Source organism: Lissotriton vulgaris, chromosome 10 (assembly GCF_964263255.1).
Source record: "Lissotriton vulgaris chromosome 10, aLisVul1.2, whole genome shotgun sequence".
NCBI lineage: Eukaryota > Metazoa > Chordata > Amphibia > Caudata > Salamandridae > Lissotriton > Lissotriton vulgaris.
In genome coordinates, this window is record NC_141698.1 from 98719002 (window position 1) to 98734853 (window position 15852).

General features: G+C 51.3%; 1 protein-coding gene across 1 annotated transcript in view; it reads right to left on the reverse strand.

The window, feature by feature from the left end:
* Window positions 1–15852, reverse strand: part of LOC147684751 (lysosomal alpha-glucosidase-like) — a 496980-nt gene that overhangs the window by 219877 nt on the left and 261251 nt on the right. Inside the window, exon 9 of the mRNA XM_086940598.1 lies at window positions 2606–2716. Within this exon, the coding sequence (XP_086796724.1) occupies window positions 2606–2716 (111 nt within the window). The remainder of the gene's footprint in view (window positions 1–2605; window positions 2717–15852) is intronic.

Sequence of the window (15852 nt, forward strand, 5' to 3'; positions counted from 1 at the left end):
CGTCAGCACCGTCGGCTTCAAGATTGCAGCAAACAGCACTTGGCAAAAGCAATCCACGCAGAACCGGGAGATTGCTTATCACTCGAACCAGGAGGGTCAGAGTGGGTGCTCCTTTTCACAGGAGCTGGTGCAGATCTGGAGCAACCAGAAAAGCAAGTCGGATTTCAAGTTTCGTCGGCACAGGGGCCACAAGCCAGCTGGCAAGTGACCGGGCCAACGCGTCGAGCACACACAGGCAGAAGGGCCCCACGCAGCACTCGTCGAGTGTGGAGGGGTGAGCTTTGGTGCAAGTGGAGCTCGGGGCTGGGGCTTCTCAAACCCCGGTGTACAGCTTCGAGGGTCACTCGTGGGCTGCACGGTCAGCGTCTCGTGGCCTTTTCAAGATGGCGTGCCCCACGCTTCCGGTCGCCTCCACGGGTCTCAGCTCTGCAGGGACTGTGGATCGGGCTGGTAGAAGGCAGGCAAGCTTGATCTCGTCGATCTCTGTCGCTCGAGTTCCGGCGGGAACTGCAACAAAGCAAGGGTCGAGGGCTGGATGGTGCCTGTTTGCACAGGGTGGTCACTCCTTGACCACAAGGGAGATTCTTCAGTCTTCTCACGTCGTGTAGAAAGTCGAAGGGTCCAGATTTCGTTTCTTATGTTTCTTCAGGATGATCTGAAGTCCGTTGGGACTGCTCCCCCTCTTATTCGAATCTAGGGGGTTGGACATCCTGCTAGGTCCCCTCCTATGGGTGGGACCCAGGAAGGGGGTGGTTACACCCCTCTCCTTTGATCCTGGCCGCGCTGGGACAGGGGCTGGGAGGCCCCAGAACCGGTTTGGCCGGATCCTGCAAGGGGCAGCCTTGTGCTCCCCAGGCAGTGTCTGGTTTCTTTGAAACCTCCCTACTCCAATCCACTATCTCCTGTCTGGGGTGGTTTGACACCGCCCTGTGACAGGAAACTCTTTGTCCAGGCCTCCTCTGCCGGGTTTCGGTCAGCAGCAGGAGGCCAGACCCGTGTCTGTGGCAGGGGCATCCATTTTGTGGATCTGAGGCTCATTTTAAATCAACCGCGTTTCAGTAAAGTAACATGTCTTCTCCCTCTAGAAGGGTGGAATGCTACCCCCGTCGCCAGAACTGGCGAGGGGGTAGTATTCCAATTCGTATGACACCTTACACGACATGTTTTGATAAAGCCAAACCAAAGTTGCTATATAACCGCGAGGATTATAAGGCGCTTAAGAGTATATGGTATGGCATTATCCCGGATCAGCTTAGGGAGTTGTTCCCGACAGCTGCAGACAGGCTCAGCTCATGCCAGAGCTCCATCTCACATAAAACCACGCACTCTGCCTCCAGGATTGATGAGGCCTTCCATAGGAGTGGCTCACAGGTTATATATGTGTCCAGATATAGGGTTAGATATAGGTATACTATATCTAAGCAAGGGGTGATTACACCCACTTGCCCCAGCTGAGTGATCAGCCAGTTGTGTCAATTTAAGAACCAGCCAGGGGTGGCAAAAGCTATGCTTCAGCCCCTGGTAGGCCTTGGTGGCACCTATGCCCTGAGCACCTATAGTGCATGGTACAGGGGCTGACAAGGAGTCCATTTCCAATTGTGGTATGTACCTATAGCACATGTATTATAAATTTAGAGAGAGAACAGCAGGCTGGGGGTCTGATTAGCAGGCCCACAGCCTCAGTAAGTCGAAAACCAGTGAAGCAAAAAGCAAAAATTGGGGTGACCATAGGATAGCAGACCCTACTCTCCTACAATCCCTTAGTCAATGAGGCTTCACTCTGGGCCTGAATGAGAACGGGTGGAGGTTTCCTTAGTTGCCTTGGAAAAACCATAGAATTCAATTTGAAAACATGGCACAAGAACTGGTTGGAGGTTTGTCGGAGGAAGTTCTTAATTTCTCTTAAAAAAGAAAAAAGAAATGGCGGCTGCATAAATCATTTTGCGACCTGCCTGGGTAGAACACTCAGCAATGAACATTGAGCTCCTTCATGACCTGCCTAAAAGGAGACATAACACAGGCACTAACCTCGCTACTCACTGGGTACGATTCATAGGGTCACCACCTCAACAATAAATTCATTGAAGAAGCAAATTGGATATCACACTCAAATCAAAACTTTAAAAACTGAGGACTAGGACACAACAAAGAAGATAAGGGCATATGTGTCCAGAACAGTTAAATGAATTTAAGTGTACAGTGAAAGGCATTCATCTAAATAAGGTGAATAGGGCATAAATCAGTACCTGTATCCAAGTTATATGAAAGGAGTAGTTAAGAGAAACCCAAGGACTGCATAGCAATGAAGAACGAGGGCTTCCGAAGGTTCATCAGAGTATATATCCTCCTCATTAAGTGCTCTGATTAGTTCTGGTGTTTTTTATGGTTTATATTAATTTTCTCTGTTCATGGATACAGTAGTTTTGGGTTGTGACTTTAATCTGCTGTGTTTGCTTAGTTAATAAATGGAGATGGTGATGCATAATTCTTGCATCCGAATCCTTAGTACAATTAAAACTTTCCTTCAATAGTGTGATTCACATTGAGCAATACACAGTAGCAATGGAGTTTAAATAATTCCAACATAGAAAAACTCTCATCTCACCTTTCCAATCATAGGTTGCCCCGTTGACGAATTAATGAATATCCCTCGCTTTAAGCCTTCATCATAAGGCCAATATGAACCAGGCGGTTGGGTACTACTGATTGCTGGATCCTATAAAAACAATAAAAAACATGACATTTTTTTTCTGTGGACCAGCAATCCCATTCTCACACTTTTTTAAAGGAATTTTGTAACCTGTGGAATATACCAAATATTTGGCTCTAGTTTATTTTTTAATTCAAACACATATAGTGACAAACATAAAATGTGCTCTTGTTTAAGGAACAGACATTTACGGGAATATTTTTTTTTGTTTTTTGTAGCAGCATGCAAATGGTGTACAATTTGAAACAAGCAACTGTAGTTCTTTCTTAAGTATGCCAATTTATAGATTAATTTAGTGTGTTAATTACGGAAATAAGAATGCAATAAAGTCATACAGTAAGTTAACCAAGGAGGATCCCTAAGCATAATTTGTATAACATCACAATTATCGTTGATCAAGTCTATGCTAAAGGGAGTTTCAAATGTCTACATTGTGTAATTTGTTTTCTAGACTTTTGATAACAGAAGGTGGATTATCTGGATATTTATGGCTCTTAAACAAGGATGCCCAATATAAAACTAGAAAATATAATAATCAAAACAAGGTGGCAAGTGTTTTGCATCCTTTGTTGATAATTGTTACAGTCCTTTGTTGATTACCTCTTAAGATAGTGAGCAACTAGTAGGACAAATTAACATTCTCTGAATTCTATGGATCAGAAATTAAATAATTCCCATGATCACCAAAACTCCCTGAACCCATTCATGAAGAGTCTGAACCACTGATGAAAGGTATTCAGTATGTGCATGCTAATTATTTACTGCTCAGAAAGACAACTCGTTTTTTTCCACTGAAAGAAACACATCTCAAAGGTGCACATACAAAAGGTCTATTGACCGTGATTACACTTTACTCCTATGCAATGGGAACATTTACTGTTTGCCCGATTCACAAAACGTTCAATTATACAAACAGATATGTTTCGATTGCTGTCAGTGACACACCTATGGCCATTAACATTCTCAAAACAGCTGACAAGCTACCGATCTGCCAATTCTCCCTGAGTAGATTCCATGCATGCATTGCACAGGTTACATACACATGCATACGGTATGGGTATTTCTGAAAAGTAAAATGTTTCTATTGAACTACTGTTCATAAATAACATTTTCCTTCCGTTGTTTTCCATCTTCACTGACCCCCTTTAAAAAGCATTGGCAAAGCCCAAAGGTCTCACATTTGAGACGTATTTGCTTTGTCAATGTTTTTTAGCTATGCTGTGCAGCATTCCTAATACCCTGTGTCATTTTGTTGGTACCATGTATGCGTGTGCCTACATAATTACGCGGACACTTTTTTTGCCTTGTGTGAATTTAAGCCAACCACTTCCATGTGAGTTAATGGTCAATATGAAACGATCTATTTAAGACCTCAGTTACCTAAAATCTGATGAGAAACCAGAGGAACGCCAAAAACTCAGGGATGTTCAGAAGAACCCACACAATGAAGAAGCGTTCACTTTATTAAGAGACATGTGATGCACTGAAATCATCTGATGTTTATTAATGCTGAAGGGGGAGGGCTGTGAGGAGAGTTAATTTCCTGGCCAGTACCTACCATTGCTCACTGCTGAGGGCCCTACTGTTTTATTAGATTTTAAGCGAGAGCAAAGTTGTTCACATACATAACTAGCTACATGTGGGAACAGACCAGTCACTCCCATACAAAATACTTACAGTTTAAAGAAGAAAAACAGAAAACTTAAGACAGGCTGCTGCAGATAGTTTAGCACTGAATACCTTGATTATAGTTCTTGGAACAAAAATGTACAAGTACCAGCACTAACTATGCAAGAGTACCCGTTTGTCACTGGGAAGAGCCAGTAGTCTCCCACTAACAGTATTGCACTGCTGCTAGGAAGTGCAGACATGCTTCCTTTCAAAAAAGTTAAATGCGGATACTCAGTACCTACCCGTTTAAAGCTGTTCATGAATCACTTATGCCCTTTGAAACTGGGATAAGAAGAGTTAAAGACTTGCTCAAATTCCTAGTACACAACCAGGGTCACATCGTATCAGGATGTAACGTGGACTGGACATCAGGGTTTCACGTTGACAATGAGGATGGAACATTTTAAACGTGGACATTTTAGGGACAATTAAGTATTAACATCCAGAAATACTAATCTGTTCTGGACACAGTACAAATCCCAAATAGAAACATTTAGCAAAACCAAGTTACGTTTTTCCAAACCAAACCTATGTATGTGACGCGAAGCATACAATTACCTTTACAAACAGAAATGGAAATGAAGGATGTACTTTCACCTTCATGTCCAATTAATTCCAATGACCTTAAAAAGGTGCACTGGCAATAAACCCAAGGATCTCTCCTCCACCTTCTCAGCGATCTTAAAAATCACAAGCATCCAACAGCAACCCGCAAACTGTCCGGTTTAGCCATGGGGAGGAGAGTAGGAAAGGTGCAACAAAGCTCCATAACAAACTGTTTGAAGAAGTATGCGAAGAAAGCGATGCAGGGTTTAGTAAGGAGTAGTTTCTTACCTGTAACTCCAGTTCTCTTGTAGGGGTATTTCCGTGATAGTCATTTATCATGTGAATAGTCCCGCCCATGTGCGTGGACCCCGGAGCACTTCATTAGATATATCTTCTTAAGTTGTCATCCTCTGCCTTTCTTCAGGAAGGCCTATAGAGACACTTAAGGTATAAAAAGACAATAATGCAGCCTAACCAACTCTAGGCTACACTGGCCATTACTTCATATTGAAGTGAAAAAGATAGCCAGCTTAACTTTACATTTAGCAATTTGCTGAGTTTTACACATAGAAAACTCCTTCACAAACTCCTTTTTTCATGATAATACAAAAAGGAATGGATAGAGAAGCCCCCATGGGCTGCCATTATGTGTCTGCAAATGTATACCGTGCCTTTAAGCGTCTCCAGAGACTCCTGGTATCCCATGATGCACAGCCAAAGGCAATTACTTTCAGTTCTTTTTGAAGGCGCAAAGAAGCAGAGTCTACTGAGTCTTGGGGACATCTCTGTCTGTCACCGGGGAGGCGGGTAGGTTGCTTATGACTATCACGGAAATACCCCTACAAGAGAACTGGAGTCACAAGTAAGACACTACTCCTTCTCTTGTAGGGATTTCATATTCGTGTGAATAGACTAGGAAGCCCATCCCAAAACAGCTCTCCAGTGGTGGAAAAAACAGAGAACAACCGCACTGTTGTGCATATAGATTTCGAAGAGAAGCATTCCCAACCGGAACATCTGCCCTAGCACCAGTGTCTAGGCAGTAGTGCTTAGTAAATGTATGGACTGACTTCCCCTTGGCAGCCTTCAAGATTTCTGAAATAGGTACATTATGAAGTAAAGCCCCAGTAGCGGCTTTACCACTGGTAGAGTGAGCCCTAGGCTTACTAACCAGAGTCCTGTTGACTTTCTAATAACACAGCTGAATACAGGAAACAATCCACCTAGAAATGGATTATTTGGAGGTAGTCAGACCAGTTCGGCTTGAGCCATATTTTACAAATAACTGGTCTGATCTACGGATAACCTTAGTCTTGTCCAAATAGAACTTCAAGACCCTCCTAACATCAAGGGAATGAAGCGACCTCAGCAGGAGAAGAGGGATTCTGAAAAAATGTAGGCAATGTAATAGTTTGGTTCACATGAAACTCTGAAACAACTTTAGGGAGGAAATTAGGCTGAGTCATCATAACTACCTTAGAGGAATGAAAGACTGTACAAGTCTCTTTACAACATAATGCCTGAAGTTCGCTAACCCTGCGAGCAGAAGTTATGGCCACAAGGAAAGTTGTCTTCCAAAACAGATGCTAAATAGAAGCCTTATGAATGGGTTCAAACGGCTCCCTCATCAGTCGTGAAAGGACCACATTGAGCTCCCAGGGAGGCGACGGATGTCTAATGGGAGGAAACACTTTCTTAAATCCTTCAAGAAAAACTCTGATGACTGGGAATTTAAAAAAGGAAGTTTGTGAAGGACATTTCCTATAAGCATTTAAAGCTCCCAGGTGAACCTTGATCGAATGAAACTGAAGGCCAGATTGAGCCAAGTGTAGCAAGTAAGGAAGAATGACCTCCTCCTTGCAGGAGGTAGGATCCACATTCTTAGATGCACACCAGATGCAAAATCTCTTCCATTTATATGCATAGGATGTGCTAGTAGATGGTCGTTTGGCCTCATTCAATATCTCCATAGAGTCCTGAGGGAGATTCAAATGTCCGTACTGTACTAACTCAGGAGCCATGTCGCCAAATTCAACGAGAGATTGGGGTGCACCATCTGTCTGCCGAATTTCATCAGAAGATCCGGCCGGCATGGAAGACGGAGATGTGGCAGGAGAGACCGGTGGAGTAGGTCTGTGCACCACCACTGACGGGCCCCTCCGGAGCAATGGGTCAAACAGTCTAAGGGCCAATTCTAGCAAGTCCGAGGTTCTATTCTTCGGTTGCGTTGTCGATCCGGAGTGGCAGCACTGGTGGCCGTCCGACATGAGCCCTCCTGCACAGTCTTCCTTGGTGGCTAAAAATCTGGGTGTCAAGCTGGACAACCAGCTGTCGCTGCGAACACATATTCTGGGTCTGGCTGGCACCTGTTATGGAATTTTGAAAATGCTCCGTAAATTCCTGCCCCTGCTGTCTGAGGAGCACAGGCGTATTACTGTGCAGGCTCTCGTCGGCTCTAGGCTAGATTATGCTAATGCCCTCTTTCTTGGCCTCCCTGATTACCTAGTTCAGCGCCTACAGGTGGTACAGAACTCTGCCGCCCGGGCTATCTTTGGCCTGCGTAGACGAGCCCGAGCTTCCGGGCTGCTACAGGCGCTACACTGGCTGCCTATCCGGAAGCGGATCCAGTTTAAATCCCTGACTCTGATGCACAAAGCCCTGTTTGGATCAGGGGCTGGATACCTGCGGCGGAGACTGGCCTTTTATCGACCAGTCCGCCCCTTGCACTCGGAATCCCTTTACAAAGCGGTGGTCCCTCGGGTGAGGAAGGCCCGCACGGGAGGGCGCTCTTTCAGCTGCAAAGCTCCACAGCTGTGGAACTCGCTTCCTCTTTCACTGCGCAGCACTGCCAATTTGTTCCAGTTCAGGAAGAGCCTGAAGACCTGGCTTTTTAATCTTTAGGCTGTTCTTATTGTTTCAGTTTCAGTTCTTTTTCTCATTCTTTTTGCTGTGTTGTGTTATTTTTATTCTGAGCTGCAGGTGGAAAGCGCCGGGACACTCTTTTCGAGTAGCCGTGCGCTATACAAGAACGCTGTAACATAACATAACAATGAGGACCATCTTGGCCCGTGATTGCGGGAGCTTGATCAGTACTGTCGGGATCAGGGGGATTGGCAGAGAAGCGGAGAGAAAGCCGCCTGACCAGTTGATCCATAGTGCATTCCCCAGAGTCTCTGGTTGGTAAAACCTGGATGCGAAGCCGCTGCATTTGCTGTTTTCCGCGGTAGCGAACAGATCGACTTCTGGAGTACCCCATCTTTCGAAGATGCCTCGCACCACTTCGTCATTTAAGAGCCATTTGTGATTTTCTTGAAGGAGTCTGCTGAGCGCGTCTGCCTGAGCATTCTGAACACCTGGGATGTGAGTTGGAATAATGGTCAGGTTCCAGGCTAACAGCCAGTTCCAGATGGCCTGGGCTTTCCGAGATAACGCTCGAGACCTTGAGCTCCCCTGCTTGTTGAGGTAGAACATTGTGGCGTATTGTCCGTCTGAACAAGCAGGGAACTGGTGTGAAACGACAGTTGGAAGGCTTTCAGTGCCAAATGGACTGCTTGAAGCTCCAGGGAGTTGATGTGGTACTTGGTCTCTTTTTGGGACCATGTGCCCTGTATCTGAAGGTGGTCGGAATGTGCACCCCAGCCGTGGAGAGAAGCATCCGTCACTATGGTTTGCGTCAGTATTTCTTTGTGGAAGGGAATCCCCCAGAGGAGATTGCGTGGAAACACCACAGTCGGATGGACTGGAGAGCCTGATGAGACAGCTGAATCCTGTCTTCCCAATCCCCCAGTTTCTGGTCCCACTGATCTTCCAGACATTCTTGCAGGGGTCTCATATGGAGGCGTGCATTCGGAGTGAGGAAGATACAGGAGGCCATGGAGCCCAGGAGAGAAGATACCTTCCTCACCATCGGGGAGGGCATGGTCATGAGAACTTGAGCCTTCTAAAGGATAGATAAGAGTCTCTCCTCCGAAGGACACACGTTTGCTGTGCGTGTATCGATGATGGTGGCTTCCAAGTACTGTAGGCATTGAACAGGAGTCGAGACAGACTTCGTGAAGTTGATGTGGAGGCCCAAACGAAGTAGGAGATTGGAAGTCCGATTGAAATGCTGTCGCGCTTCCTGAAGTGTAGCTGCCTTGATCAACCAGTCGTCCAGATACGGGTAGACGAACAGCTTGTTCTTCTTTAGATGTGCAGCCACCACGGCCATGCATTTGGAAAATGTCAGAGGAGCTGACTTCAGGCCGAAAGACAGCACGGAGTATTGATAATGGTTGTTGCCCACAGTGAAATGCAGACACTTGTGATGTTTCCTCGCTATGGGCACGTGAAAATATGTGTCTTGCAGATCTATTTCACATAGCCAGTCTCCCTGAAGAAGTTGAGGGTAGATCTGATGCAAGGACAACATCAGAAACGTTTCTCTGCTAAACCTTTTTTTGGCCTGTCGCAAGTCGAGGATAGGTCTGAACTCATTCTGGTCTTTCTTGCTGACTAGAAAGAACCGAGAATACAGTCCTGTTTCTCTTTGTGCCAGAGGAACCGGTTCTATCGCCCTTTTCTGTAAGAGGGTGTTGGCCTCCTTCTGCAACTCGCGTAGCATGTAGCATGATCGAGTTGGAGGAATCTATGGAGGAGGACTTGTAAAACGTAGCGAGTATCCACTGCGAACAATATTCAGCACCCAATTGTCCAGAATTATTTTCAGCCACTCTGCCAGATGGTTTTGAATGCTTCCCTCCACGAGGTGGATAACGGACAAGAGGGAAGAAACCCTTCAGGGCTTGGAACCAGCAGGAGCCTTGTTCCGTTGTTCAGACTGCTGGTTGGATCGTCCTCGCTGTTGGCGATTCTGAAACTGCTGAAAAGACTGCTGAAACTGCTGCTGTTGGTTTGACTGACGGCCCTGAGAACACTGAAACCTCGGAGGGAATAACACCGCTGGAAAGGGCGGGAGGTCTTTCGCTGGTCTTTAGGTTTCTCTAAACCTACAGCCTTCAAAGTCTCCATTTCAGTCTTCATGCGGGCCATCTCGTCGTCCGCATGGGTGCCAAAGAGTCGTGCCTGAGAACGGAAGATTGGAAATGCGCTGTTGCGCCTCAGGCTTCAGAGAAGTAAGACGAAGCCAAGCATGTCTCCATAGAGCACGGGCACTCATAATATGGCCCGCGGACCTTGCAGACAATTTACCTGTGATTAAAAAAAAATCAGTGTGTCTGCAAACACTGGGTCCGAGACTCTGCTGCTCTGTGGGGGCCTGGGCATTCCAATGATAGTCAGAGTGCAGCTGCAGGGGCGCAAAGGGGTGAAAGACAAAAGCCTCATTAACATGCAAATGGTCTTTTAAAGACCTGTGAAGTGTTCGGGTGCGGCTGTGCGAGTGTGAGCCCTGAAGTTGTCTCAGCCCGGGCACAGACAAGCAGGGAAAGATGAAGAGGGTGACAGAGGGAGGTAGAGGGTGGAAGACAGAGGGAGTGAGAGAAAGGGAGGGAGACAGAGGGAGAGCAAGGGAGGGAGGGAAAGGGAGAGGGAGGGAGGGAGGAGGGAGGGAGGGAGGGAAAGGGAGGCAGGGAGGAAAAGGGAGGCAGGGAGCGATAGATAGCGAGGGAGGGAGGGAGGTGTGGAGAAGTGTGGCTCACTGGTTAGAGCAGGCAGACCCTGAAGCAGAGGTCAGACCCGGGACCAGGGTTCGATTCCAGACGCGGCAGGGTGTTGAGCTCAAATGTCCACGGACTCGATAATTCTCGCTTCGGTGCCTGACCTAATCATGGGTTCACACTCTGCAACTCTGGGCATTAAGCTTGCTTAATCTCCACAACGGCCCCCCGCGGCGGGATGCCTGGCTTTCACCTTGGGGATGCCCTGTAGGGGCTATCTCACAGGGAAAAACCAGGACGGGTTCCCAAGGCAAGCGTGGAGATACCCCTTCGGGGGTCGATTCTGGCGCTATATAAGAAATATAATAAGGTAAAGGTAGGCAGACAGAGGAAGAGGGAGGGAGGGAGGGAAAGGGAGGCAGACAGAGGAAGAGCGAGGGAGGGAGAGGGAGGGAGGTAAAGGGAGGGAGAGCGAGGGAGGCAGAAAGAGGGAGCATAAGGGAGGGAGGGAAAGGGAGTCAGACAGAGGGGGAGGGAGGGAAAGGGAGGCAGGGAGGAAAAGGGAGGCAGGGAGAGAGAGATAGCGAGGGAGGGAGGGAGGGAGGGAAAGGGAGGCAGACAGAGGAAGAGCGAGGGAGGGAGAGGGAGGGAGGTAAAGGGAGGGAGAGCGAGGGAGGCAGAAAGAGGGAGCATAAGGGAGGGAGGGAAAGGGAGTCAGACAGAGGGGGAGGGAGGGAAAGGGAGGCAGGGAGGAAAAGGGAGGCAGGGAGAGAGAGATAGCGAGGGAGGGAGGGAGGGAGGTAAAGGTAGGCAGACAGAGGAATAGGGAGGGAGGGAAAGTGAGTCAGACAGAGGGGGAGGGAGGTAAAGGGAGGCAGACAGAGAGAGCGAGGGAGGGAGGTAAAGGGAGAGGGAGGGAGGTAAAGGGAGAGGGAGGGAGGTAAAGGGAGGGAAAGGGAGGCAGGGAGGAAAAGGGAGGCAGGGAGAGAGAGATAGCGAGGGAGGGAGGGAGGTAAAGGTAGGCAGACAGAGGAAGAGGGAGGGAAAGGGAGTCAGACAGAGGGGGAGGGAGGGAAAGGGAGGCAGACAGAGAGAGCGAGGGAGGGAGGTAAAGGGAGTCAGACAGAGGGAGAGCGAGGAAGGGAGGGAAAGGGACGCAGGGGGGAAAGGGAGGCAGGGAGAGAGAGATAGCGAGGGAGGGAGGGAAAGGGAGGCAGACAGAGGAAGAGCGAGGGAGGGAGGGAGGGAAAGGGAGGCAGAGGAAGAGCGAGGGAGGGACAGGGAGGGAGGGAAAGGGAGGGAGAGCGAGGGAGGCAGAAAGAGGGAGCATGAGGGAGGAGGGAAAGGGAGGCAGACAGAGGGGGAGGGAAAGGGAGGCAGACAGAGGGGGAGGGAGGGAGGGAAAGGGAGGCAGAGAGAGAGCGAGGGAGGTAAAGGGAGTCAGACAGAGGGAGAGCGAGGAAGGGAGGTGGAGGGAGGGGGAGGGAGGGAGAGGGAAAGGAGGGAGGGAAAGGGAGGCAGATAGAGGGAGAGCAAGGGAAGGAAGGAAAGGAGAGAGGAAAAGGGAGGGAGACAGAGGGAGGGATAGAAAGGGAGACCGAGAGAGGGAGACAGACAGAGGGAGGAGGGAGGCAGAGCGAGGAGGGAGGAGGGATGGAGGAGGGAGAGAGGAGGGAGAGAGGAGGGAGGGAGGAGGGAGGGAGGAGGGAGGGAGGAGGGAGGGAGGAGGGAGGGAGGAGGGAGGGAGGAGGGAGGGAGGGAGGAAGGGAGGAGGGAGGGAGGAGGGAGGGAGGAGGGAGCGAGGAGGGAGCGAGGAGGGAGCGAGGAGGGAGCGAGGAGGGAGCGAGGAGGGAGCGAGGAGGGAGCGAGGAGGGAGCGAGGAGGGAGCGAGGAGGGAAGGAGGAGGGAAGGAGGAGGGAAGGAGGAGGGAAGGAGGAGGGTGACGGAGGGAAGGAGGAGGGTGACGGAGGGAAGGAGGAGGGTGACGGAGGGAAGGAGGAGGGTGACGGAGGGAAGGAGGAGGGTGACGGAGGGAAGGAGGAGGGTGACGGAGGGAAGGAGGAGGGTGACGGAGGGAAGGAGGAGGGTGACGGAGGGAGGGAGGAGGGGGACGGAGGGAGGGAGGAGGGTGACTGAGGGAGGGAGGGAGAAGGGTGACTGAGGGAGGGAGGGAGAAGGGTGACTGAGGGAGGGAGGGAGGGAGAAGGGTGACTGAGGGAGGGAGGGAGGGAGAAGGGTGACTGAGGGAGAGAGGAGGGTGACTGACAGAGGGAGAGAGGAGGGAGGAGGGTGACTGACAGAGGGATGGAGGAGGGAGAGAGGAGGGATGGAGGAGGGTGACAGAGAGGGAGGGAGGAGGCGGGAGGAGGGTGACAGAGGGAGGGAGGGAGGAGGCGGGAGGAGGGTGACAGAGGGAGGGAGGGAGGAGGCAGGAGGAGGGTGACAGAGGGAGGGAGGGAGGAGGCAGGAGGAGGGTGACAGAGGGAGGGAGGGAGGAGGCGGGAGGAGGGTGACAGACAGAGGGAGGGAGGAGGAAGGAGGAGGGTGACAGACAGAGGGAGGGAGGAGGCAGGAGGAGGGTGACAGAGGGAGGGAGGAGGCAGGAGGAGGGTGAGGGAGGGAGGGAGGAGGGTGACTGAGGGAGGGAGGAGGGAGGAGGGTGACTGACAGAGGGAGGGAGGAGGGAGACTGACAGAGGGAGAGAGAAGGGAGGAGGGTGACTGACAGAGGGAGAGAGGAGGGAGGTGGGTGACTGACAGAGGGAGAGAGGAGGGAGGAGGGTGACTGACAGAGGGAGAGAGGAGGGAGGAGTTTGACTGACAGAAGGAGGGAGGAGGGAGGAGGGTGACTGACAGAGGGAGGGAGGAGGGTGACTGACAGAGGGAGAGAGGAGGGTGACTGACAGAGGGAGAGAGGAGGGAGGAGGGTGACTGACAGAGGGAGAGAGGAGGGAGGAGGGTGACTGACAGAGAGAGAGAGGAGGGAGGAGGGTGACTGACAGAGGGATGGAGGAGGGAGAGAGGAGGGATGGAGGAGGGTGACAGACAGAGGGAGGGAGGAGGCAGGAGGAGGGTGACAGACAGAGGGAGGGAGGAGGCTGGAGGAGGGTGACAGACAGAGGGAGGGAGGAGGCGGGAGGAGGGTGACAGACAGAGGGAGGGAGGAGGCGGGAGGAGGGTGACAGACAGAGGGAGGGAGGAGGCAGGAGGAGGAGGGTGACAGACAGAGGGAGGGAGGAGGCAGGAGGAGGGTGACAGACAGAGGGAGGGAGGAGGCAGGAGGAAGGTGACAGAGGGAGGGAGGAGGGAGGGAGGAGGGTGACTGAGGGAGGGAGGAGGGAGGGAGGAGGGTGACTGACAGAGGGAGGGAGGAGGGGAGAGGAGGGATGGAGGAGGGAGAGAGGAGGGATGGAGGAGGCAGGAGGAGGGTGACTGAGGGAGGTAGGGAGGAGGGAGACTGAGGGAGGAAGGAGGGAGGAGGGTGACTGACAGAGGGAGGGAGGAGGGAGACTGGCAGAGGGAGAGAGGAGGGTGACTGACAGAGGGAGAGAGGAGGGAGGAGGGTGACTGACAGAGGGAGAGAGGAGGGAGGAGGGTGACTGACAGAGGGAGAGAGGAGGGAGGAGGGTGACTGACAGAGGGAGAGAGGAGGGAGGAGGGTGACTGACAGAGGAAGAGAGGAGGGAGGAGGGTGACTGACAGAGGGAGAGAGGAGGGAGGAGGGTGACTGACAGAGGGAGAGAGGAGGATGGAGGAGGGAGAGAGGAGGGATGGAGGAGGGTGACAGACAGAGGGAGGGAGGAGGCGGGAGGAGGGTGACAGACAGAGGGAGGGAGGAGGCGGGAGGAGGGTGACAGACAGAGGGAGGGAGGAGGCGGGAGGAGGGTGACAGACAGAGGGAGGGAGGAGGCGGGAGGAGGGTGACAGACAGAGGGAGGGAGGGAGGAGGCAGGAGGAGGGTGACAGACAGAGGGAGGGAGGAGGCAGGAGGAGGGTGACAGACAGAGGGAGGGAGGAGGCAGGAGGAGGGTGACAGAGGGAGGGAGGAGGCAGGAGGAGGGTGAGGGAGGGAGGGAGGAGGGTGACTGAGGGAGGGAGGAGGGAGGAGGGTGACTGACAGAGGGAGGGAGGAGGGAGACTGACAGAGGGAGAGAGGAGGGAGGAGGGTGACTGACAGAGGGAGAGAGGAGGGAGGAGGGTGACTGACAGAGGGAGAGAGGAGGGAGGAGGGTGACTGACAGAGAGAGAGAGGAGGGAGGAGGGTGACAGACAGAGAGAGGAGGGAGGAGGGTGACTGACAGAGGGATGGAGGAGGGAGAGAGGAGGGATGGAGGAGGGTGACAGACAGAGGGAGGGAGGAGGCGGGAGGAGGGTGACAGAGGGAGGAGGAGGCTGGAGGAGGGTGACAGACAGAGGGAGGGAGGAGGCGGGAGGAGGGTGACAGACAGAGGGAGGGAGGAGGCAGGAGGAGGGTGACAGACAGAGGGAGGGAGGAGGCGGGAGGAGGGTGACAGACAGAGGGAGGGAGGAGGCAGGAGGAGGGTGACAGACAGGGGGAGGGAGGAGGCAGGAGGAGGGTGACTGAGGGGGTGGGAGGAGGCAGGAGGAGGGTGACTGAGGGAGGGAGGAGGCAGGAGGAGGGTGACTGAGGGAGAGAGGAGGGAGGAGGGTGACTGACAGAGGGAGAGAGGAGGGAGGAGGGTGACTGACAGAGGGAGGGAGGAGGGAGGGAGGTCAATGAAATTGTCTTTTCAAAATTCAAAAAGTATCGTATTTTTCAAATTTGCAGTCTTTAACAAGCATTTTTATGGAATAGGTCTCGCATTACCAAAAGTTTAAGCTATTGGCAATGCAATAGCTTAAACTCACGCAAACGTGCAACCTATTGCATTGCAAACATTTGTTTGACTAGAGCCCATGCAGCACTTTCACATTCATGAAGGGCACCCCCCTTTCTTTAGACAAGCCGCGTCTAAAGAAAGGGGCGTGTCCGACATTAAAGTGAAACCACGGCATGGGGGCTTTGACAAAAAAAAAAATAAGCATCCGGTTGTCACGTTGACAAACACATGGTTTTTTTGCCAAAAGCGCCATTGCCGCGTTTTTACTTTAATGTCGGTTGCGTACCTTTCTTTAGACGTGGTTTGTGTAAAGAAAGGAGCGCCGCCTTTATGAATGTGAAAGTGCCGCATGGGCGCTAGTAAACAAAATAAATATATAAGCTAAATACAGCCCGACTGTCAAAATAAATACATTAAAAAACGCGACTACTGTAGTTAAAGCGGACCACCATTAGTAAAAATAAAAGCAGACGCCGTGGACCGCCATT